Raw genomic sequence first — 8,909 nt, 5'->3', positions numbered from 1 at the left:
TAAGGCGGTGCGTGTGAGAGCTCGAGGCAGTCGTTGGAGCAGAAGAGCCGTTGAAGACTGAAAACCAGCTAGCTAGCCCTGGGACTAACCTGAGTCGGTCTCCTGCAGGAGTGGAACCGAGCTGTGGGTGAGTGGTGGCTGTGTGAGTCTCTGTATGCGAGTCTCTCCGTGTGAGTCTGTTTGTGTGGAACGGTCATGGTGGGGGTATTGAGGGGGGGCATGGGGGGTCTCGGGTGGGGGGCAGAGGAGGCATGGGGGGAGGAGCTCATGGCTGTGACATCACGGGGGGGGGGGGCGCGTGGTTAACTTGTACCGCCCCCGCATCTCGTGCCACGTGCTTCCCACTGGCAGTTTGGCCGTTAGAGAGGCGCCGACAGACCCCAGAGCAGGTGAGGAGTTGAACCGAGCTGTGGGTGAGTGGTGGTGGTGGTGGTGTTAGTCTCTCTGTGTGAGTCTGTGTGTTAGTCTCTCTGTGTGAGTCTGTGTGTGAGTCTGTGTGTGTGTGAGTCTCTCTGTGTGAGTCTGTGTGTGAGACTATCTGTGTGAGTCTGTGTGTGTGTGAGACTATCTGTGTGAGTCTGTGTGTGTGGAACGGTCGTGTAGCTGACAGCGCGCCGTGCTATTAACTGCGAGACCCCGAGGTGGATTCTCAAGGCCAACAACAGTGACAATTATCTGAACCGGTGCTGGGCCTCCCCTAGGTCGACTCAACCTCGAATGAGTACCTGGTGCAGTGTGTAAAGATCACCACTAGGGAGACAAAGGCGGCCGGGCGTGGTGCTGGCAATCCAACCCCCTCGTGTGTAGTGCCAGCCTTCATACGTACTGCTGGCTAACAGCACTTTCCCCTACAGACTGTTAAGTCTCTATGGGGATCTTTGTTTTTATTTCGATTTAAAGCTTTCGTGACTGCAGGGATTCATCTTCAGTCATCTGGAATGCTCTTCCGACATTAGGAAGTCACTGGAGCGATGCTCTTTTAAATCTATAATTTTTGCGAACTTTTTAGTTTATTGTCCTTCCCCCTCACTTCTGATTAGCAGGGTTGCCGAAGCACGGTGCAAACTAAGTTCAACATACAGACATAACTGGTATTGGCCAAAATATCCAAGTCCCCTGCAAATTCCTCAAATTGGGATCACACAGCAGACGTAATGGCAGCAGCGTCACCCCCATTCTCTGTAAATCATCTGCAGGAACCTCCTGAAAAGGAATCAAAAAAATGATCACCGACAGCTGTTGTTGTTATTCTCTTGCCTGCAGCAATCCTGGCTTTCTTTGGCCCTCAAATGACTCAACGGGAGAAGCTGGAGCTTGCCGCCATACAGGAAGTATGGTACTTTGCGCTCCGCAACAGATCCCGGGGACTAAAGAACGATGGATACGACGATCACGAACATCATTACATTCCGGTGAGACTCGCCACAAAGTCCCCGCCGTGGGGGCGGTCACAGGTGCGGCGGTCGCGAGGTTCGTGGCTTCTTGTCATTGCACCTGAAGTACCAACCAACCAGAGACAGCACACATGCACTCTCCCACACACTTCACAATCAAGTTTATTTCACAAGTTAAGCCCATTGAGCTAATGAGCTTTTTTAAGGGTGTCTCAGCCAGCAGACATCAGAGCATTCCACAATTACAGATTTAAGAAAACCAAACACTTAATAAAACAATTATTTCGTAAAATAATGCTCACACTTCTTACATGTTGTGATTTTCAAAATATAGTCAGTCTAAATGATTGTAATTTGGTGCAGGTCCAGCATGAGCACCTCCACTACCGCTATGAGGTGCTGAAGAAGATTGGGGAAGGAGGTCAAGGCCAGGTGATCCGGTGCTTGACCACATGAGGAACACCCTGGTGGCCGTGAAGATCTTGGTATCACCATTGAGGTAAGAATTCAGAGCGGTGTTGTCACAAGGACGACGTTGTTGTTCAGTCCTTTGCTGTGGGCGGCGGTGTGATGAGGTGGTGACAACTCGTGCCTCACAGAGGGTCCCCGGTTCGACTCCTGACTCGGGTGCCCTCCTGTGTGGAGTTTGTATGTTCTCCCCCTGTTCTGGATCAGTTCACTCTTACATTACATTAATTCTTCATTTCACCTGGTAGATGCATTCCTGAAAAGTGCCGCGTTAAGGGAAAGCGCATTAAGCAAACATAATATCCCCATATATAATGTAACGATAAAGTTTTTCAAGCTATAATACACGCATACAGTGATATGAAGAGACCAATAATGGAGGGTATGCTGTCATGTCACGTTATCATTCCGCCTACTGTATCATACCGCTCAGCCGTGCAGTTTCATAGCGGGCACATTCCACGTTATAATGTGCGCTTTCCTGCATTACAACAGATGCATTCCGGATTATAATGGGTGCGGTCCGCGTTATAACGGGAGCCTTCCACGTTATAATGGGCACGTTCCACGCTATAAAAGGCACGTTCCACGCAATAAAAGGCACGTTCCACGCAATAAAAGGCACGTTCCACGCTTTAATGAGGTTGTCCCATGTCATAACGGGCACGTTCATGGGACCTCCTTTGCCAGTACCAAAGATATACTGGCAAAGGAGGTCCCATGATGTAGCTGCTCACCCCGAGCTCTCATTCCTCCGATAGTGCTCGTCTTTGTGCTGTACGCCTTTTGGCGTCCTCTGGTTTAACACCGTTTTGAGACTAGACTCAACAGAAAGCTGTCTGGTGTGGACCAATCAGTTTAAAAGACAATGCATATATTATCAGAGTATGTTTTTTGTTTGCATACTGACCACAAGTATTGTGGTTAATTCAGACATGATTCCTTGTAAAGGTTAAAGTTTTTTTTTTACATCTTAACACCTATTTTGTTGCCAGGAAAAAGGGGAAAATCTATTCTCATATTTTGGTATTGGCAAAGGAGGTCCCATGATGTTCCACGTTATAATGCCTTGCTCTGAGAGCCACATTCAGTCACGAATCAGCTATGGCTCAGTCTCTAAAACTCAGGCTCAGCTCCAGCTCAGCCGTGGTTTGGCTCAGGCTTGAGCCACTCAGCTGCTGATAAAGATACACGAGTGGCTCAGCCGTGGCTTGGCTCAGCTCCTGGAAATCCTGAGTGTGGCTGGGGCCATGCTCGGAGTCGGCTCAATTCACACATTAGGGAATCACTACGTTAAGGCAGCACCCCAAACCCCCTCTATCCCTTGCTTATTTTATCCTCTTCCCTATCCTTTCTGGAACCTTCCATGAGCGCGCTACTGGAACTTACAATGACATTACACTTGGGGAAGGTATAATTATTTAATTCTGAATATAATTTGTTTCTGGTCATTCCTTAAGCAAGTCTAAGTCATGATTCATTTGTGGATTTTCTCTGCACAGCTCCAAGCGTGATAAATTTCAGAGAATGGAGATCAAGATGGCTCTGGAACTTCAGGGCGAGGGCAGTGATGAGGACTACAACGTCGTCAAATTCCTGAACCATTGTCTTGGAGCTGTTGAAGTACGTACCATGTGTTCCCACCGCCCCCACCCCCCCCCCCCCCCTGGCGTGGTTAACTTCATTAGCTAAACAAAAACTATTTTATGTAGCAGGTAAAGCCCACTGTCCGATTAGTTATTTTTCACAAGCGGCCTGGCTACAAATGATAGCTCAAAAAAGTGGCTGATGTGGAAATTTGGCTGCCATACATTTCCACATCAGCCACTTTTTTGAGCTATCATTTGTAGCCACATGTTTCTAAATGTAGAGGGAAAAACCAGAGGACCCGGATAAAAATCCACGTGACCAGGAGGAGAACATGCAAACTCAGAATATACATGCGTCAGGGTCATGATCAAAGCCCCGATCTCTTCCACACCAGGGGGGGTGATAACATCACACCACCGGGGCTAGATGTTACTTCTGGGATTCCCGTGCCAACCTCGCATTGCGATACTGTGGAGCTGTCATGTGCCCCAGGTGCACTAGAGGCCACTCCTCTTTTCTCAATCAGCGCCGCCACTCGATCAGCAGGTTGGCTGCAGCACAGTGGTGACACTTGTGCCCCTCGGTGAAAATCCCTGAGTTTGATTCTCACACGGACGCCTTTCTGCGTGGAGTTTGTATCTCCTAATAGATAACTCCACCACCCGGAAACAGCAAATGAAAGCAAGTGGTCAGATGTGCTAGCTGCTTCGGTTTATCAGCAAACCAATGACCTAAACCCACACGGAGCTATGACTCATATTAGTCGTGAATGTGCAAATAGAATATTAATGTTGTCGTTATCATAATCCACGCAGTATTGCAGGGTATGGCACTGACACTGCGTCATTGTTGTAATTGTTGTTGTTGCTTCTGCCTCTTTCACAGGGAGAGCCTCCATGATGTTATTAAGGAAGCGGGGCTCCGGCAATTGCACATGGGGATGGTGAAAACTTACACCAGGGGCATCCTCAAGTTCCTTTGCCACACCAAGGCCAGGAGCATCATCCATGCGGACATCAAGCCAGTGAGTGGACACAGCATTCAGCGCGACTTTGTTCCGGAGTTGTGTCATTATTGGGGACTCGGACCATAGAGAAAACCGCCCACGTTGGTCACAGGGTCGATGTGTTAGCTCTGTCCGTCTATCTGGAAGGAGACAGGGTCATGTTACCTCTGGTGATGATCCGGTATGAATTAAACTGTCGTGTAGAGTCGTGTCGCTATTGGGGGACTCACCACAGAGAAAACCAGCAATGTAGATCACAGCGTTGCCACAAACTTTGGGAAACACAAACGGGAGCTGAAAAGAATGATTTTCAAAACGTGCCAAACACGCGTTTGAACTGACAGGTGCACATTGTCGGCTTCCATGTTGTGAATAGAAAAGTTCCCAAATCGTCACTAAATCCGTGCGCCCTCGAGTGTGGTTTTTGGTTCGTAACTCGTTAACGGGCAGCTGTGAGCAACTAGGATAAGTTGTCTATAGAGCCGCACCCTTTTACTTAGATGGTGCTTCAGAGAGCTTTACATGTGATGAGCCTCGACGAACATCGCTCGTCTTGACGCATTTGAAAGGGGCACCCCCAGTGGCAGCTGTCAGAAAACAGGGAATGTTGCACTTGATTAAAGGTTGACGACCGTTTAGTATGTACTGTGGTACGTGATTGATCCACTGATGGCTGAATGCTATTGGCGTAACCTTCGAGTGTGAATTTCTTCTGCCTCTCTTCCTTTAGGAAAATGTTCTAATCAAGGACACCGTGACCGGCACCATCAGGGTCACAGACTTTGGCACCAGCTTTTTTGTGAAAAGTCAACGTGAGTAACCTCACCTGGGTGTGAGTTTCTGCGTGTGGGTGTGTCTGTGTACCAGTGTGTGTGCAAGTCTCTTAGTGTCTGTACATGTGACAGTGTGTGACAAGGATGCTGTTCATGACATAGTGAGAACACACATACATATATATTTGTTGTTGTGGTTGTTGTGCAGCTCTTTATGTTGGTGGGACTCGGCCATTCCAATCTCCGGAGGTATTAGGGTTTCAGTCAGACAGCTGCGACGACCACCTCCCGTGCTGCATGGAGGTATTTCCAACTGGGCGTTCACCCACTCGTGATTCCCCCCTCCTTCCTTGAAGTTGTAGGCTCTGGGGGGGGGGGCGGTAGGAGAGGGGGGGGGGGTCGATTGGGTACTTGGTGACCTGGCGAATGGCAGCCATCGTATGTTGTATGTGTGTACACGTGTGTGTCTTGTACGTGTGGGGAAGCAGTGGTGCAGGGGTTAGCGTGCTCAGCTACAAACCCGGTAATGCGAGTTTGATTCCAAATCACGGCCAACATCAGTGAGGATTATCTGAACCGGTACTGGGCATCCCCGAGTTCGACTCAGCCTCAAATGAATACCTGGTGTGGTGTGTACCTGCTTCAATATGGCCAACCATCCCCTCTCTGTGTGTGCCACAGTCCTGGCCCTCAACAGGTGCCGCTGCTGTTGCTGCTGTTTCTACTCACTACTAAAAGCACTTGCCCCTACAGTTTGCTGCACCTACACGGGTGACCTTTGCCTTTATCTCCACCATGTGCAGATCCTCGGGTTGCCTCCAAGATGTATGATGGATGCAGCTCCTGATGGAATGCACTACTTTAGTGAGTTGAAGGGTGGGGCGAGCAACCGACCGGATTCAGTGTTAGGGTGTGGCCTGGAGCTGTTGGGGTGGCCACGGGGGGGGGCCTCTTTGTACTTTCAATTCCTTGGGTGTGGGTGGGTAAATGGGTGTGTGGGAGAGTGGGTTGGTGGGTAAGTGGGTAAGTAGGCAAAGTGGTGGTTGGTGACTGTGTGTCTCTCCTGCTGTGCATGTCTCCTGCAGATCGTGTGGGCATGATGTTCTGCCCAGTCAAGAGAAGGGTGCCAGGGAGCTTGTCACTTCACGGGGCACTCAATAGCCACGACCCGGAGTTTGTTGAATTCGTCAGCTCCTGCCTGCGGTAAGAATCATCCCCCACCCCCTCCCCATAAGGATTTCCTCCACCAAGGTGATCAACGATCGCTCTCCTCCGATCACCAGGAAGATGTGGAGCTGAGTGAACCTGCCGATGACCAGTACCACTGGTGTTAAGATCGCCCTCTTTGGAGGTTCATTAAAGATTCTACTCGGCAGTGCGAGGCTCAGGGCATTTTTAGAGTACTGCGTATTGAAGGATTTCCGCTGCTACCACGACTACCGCTGCTGCCGTGCGTTCCTGGACCTCGTGGGAGAAGAGAAGGAACGTCAATGCTCTCACCACGCCTCTCTCACCATGTGCGCCGCGTGTGACCCCCGTGTGTCTCTCAACAGATGGGATCCGGATTGTCGCATGACGCCAGCACAGGCGCTGGGTCACAGCTGGCTCCGGACCGCGGCCACCAGCACCACCAGAAATGCCACCACCACTGCTACTCCTGGCAGTGTACAGTGTTTTGGAGCTGCTGAGCGACGGTAAGCCACAACCCAAATACACCGAAATCCCTAACCCTCTAAACCCCTCAACCTCTAACACCCTCAACCCCGAAACATCATAACCCTTGAAACACCCAAAACCTCTAAACCACTTATCCCCTAAAAACCCCAAACCTCTAAACCCCTAAGCCCATAACCTTATAAACTCCTAACCCTCTAAACCACTAATCCTTTAACAATCAAACCCCATAAATCCTCTAAACACCTAATTATCTGAACCGAGAACCCTTTAAACCCATATCCTTCTAAACTGTAACCCTCTAAAACCCAACCCTCAAAACCCCTTTACCCTTAAAACCATAACGGTCTAAACCCATCACCCTCTAAAATCCTAACCCATAAACCCCCAAACCTCTAACCCACTGAACCTTTAACCTAAACCCTTACAGTGAGGGAAAAAAGTATTTTATCACCTGCTGATTTTGTACGTTTGCCCACTGACAAAGAAATGATCAGTCTATACTTTTAATGGTAGGTTTATTTGAACAGTGAAAGACAGAATAACAACAACAAAATCCAGAAAAACGCATGTAAAAAATGTTATAACTTGATTTGCATTTTAATGAGGGAAATAAGTATTTGACCCCTCTGCAAAACATGACAGTACTTGGTGGCAAAATCCTTGTTGGCAATCACAGAGGTCAGACGTTTCTTGTAGTTGGCCACCAGGTTTGCACACATCTCAGGAGGGATTTTGTCCCACTCCTCTTTGCAGATATTCTCCAAGTCTTCTTGGTTCTTTCGGTAAAGTCACGTAGAAGGGAAGTAATAAAATAATAAAAATAAAACATAATAAAACAATTCTCACGACGTTTCGGCTACAACGCAAGCAGCCGTCATCAGGTGAAAACCAGGTCTGGCGAGGCGACAGTGTCTGAATGAAACAGCACAGTGCTTGGAGCATATATATATAAGCTAGGTTGGAAGGGGGGAAAAGGGAGCCTTGACAAAAGAATACGCATATCAAGAGGAATTTAGCATATTTATGGGAAATGCAGGTATGTGATTAGTACTACTTATGCCCGTGCATTATGCAGGATTAGCAGCATCAAAGGGAATGGATATGGGAAATGCAGGTATGTGATTAGTACTACTTATGCCCGTGCATTATGCAGGATTAGCAGCATCAAAGGGAGGGGATATGGGAAATGCAGGTATGTGAATAGTACTACTTATGTCCGTGCATTATGCAGGATTAGCAGCATCAAAGGGAGAGGATTGGGGTAGCATTAATAAAGGGAAGGAGTGTTAATAGTATGTAGCTGCAGTAACTAAAACCACCACGTAAACAACTAAAGTATAGACTACATAGTATCATCAGTATAGTAAATATACTCTACAATAAGCTGAGTTACTAACAGTAAGTAATACATTACAATTCTACGTCGTAAAAAATATAATATGCTTCCATCTAAATGAAGTACCGGTGAGGACGCTTGACGCCGAGGTTGAGGCACACGTATGTTTATTCACAATATGACAGTGGGCATATACACACTCGAGGGGGTATCGGCCCCCTCACCCGTATAACTCGGGATACACCCCTAGCTAACTCTGTCCTAGCCCCGAATCCTCCACTAATGGGCTAGGGGAGGCTAACTGGCCCGACACTGGTAAGTCGGGCCCGGTACCCGGAGTTCCAGACCAGCTCTTACAAGAGCACCGGCTCTGGCTTTCGGGACCACGCCGCTGGCTCAATCCTGTCCGGCCCTGAAAAGGACATCGAACCAGGGGAGTCCAGGGCTCTATCTAAGACGTCTTCAATCTTCTTCCCTTAGCTTAAACATAACTGCCGAGCCCTTTGAAACATCCCCTTTTATACCCAACCCCTCCCTGAGGGGTGGGGCCCCGGGGGATCATAACGTTCGAACCAGCCCCCCCCAGGGTGTCTGGCTCGGACGTCGTAGAGGGCACTTGCTCGTGCACTTACGTAGCCCCGCCCACTGTGTTTGTTTTCCATAGG

The 8,909-nt window shown here is 48.8% G+C and overlaps 1 protein-coding gene across 1 annotated transcript; it reads left to right on the top strand.

Moving 5' to 3' along the window:
- Positions 1-347: 347 nt before the first annotated feature.
- Positions 348-7,289, top strand: LOC133360407 (dual specificity tyrosine-phosphorylation-regulated kinase 2-like). Its single transcript, XM_061579111.1, has 7 exons — positions 348-1,412; positions 1,758-1,893; positions 3,365-3,485; positions 4,338-4,476; positions 5,189-5,270; positions 6,317-6,434; positions 6,785-7,289. Exons 4-7 carry the CDS (start codon positions 4,387-4,389, stop codon positions 6,927-6,929), a joined length of 435 nt encoding a protein of 144 aa, XP_061435095.1. The 5' UTR covers positions 348-1,412; positions 1,758-1,893; positions 3,365-3,485; positions 4,338-4,386; the 3' UTR covers positions 6,930-7,289.
- The last annotated feature ends 1,620 nt before the right edge of the window (positions 7,290-8,909 follow it).

This window comes from Lethenteron reissneri, chromosome 68, assembly GCF_015708825.2.
Source record: "Lethenteron reissneri isolate LAM-NWPU_2019-01 chromosome 68, ASM1570882v1, whole genome shotgun sequence".
Taxonomy (NCBI): domain Eukaryota; kingdom Metazoa; phylum Chordata; class Hyperoartia; order Petromyzontiformes; family Petromyzontidae; genus Lethenteron; species Lethenteron reissneri.
This window is presented reverse-complemented; position numbering and strand designations above follow the sequence as displayed.

Excerpts from the sequence above, each read along its gene's own strand:
- LOC133360407 (XM_061579111.1), top strand. The coding sequence starts at position 4,387 with ATGGGGATGGTGAAAACTTACACCAGGGGCATCCTCAAGTTCCTTTGC. Across the intron at positions 5,271-6,316 it reads CTTTTTTGTGAAAAGTCAAC|ATCGTGTGGGCATGATGTTC; the intron begins GTGAGTAACCTC and ends TGTCTCCTGCAG. Across the intron at positions 6,435-6,784 it reads TTCGTCAGCTCCTGCCTGCG|ATGGGATCCGGATTGTCGCA; the intron begins GTAAGAATCATC and ends GTCTCTCAACAG.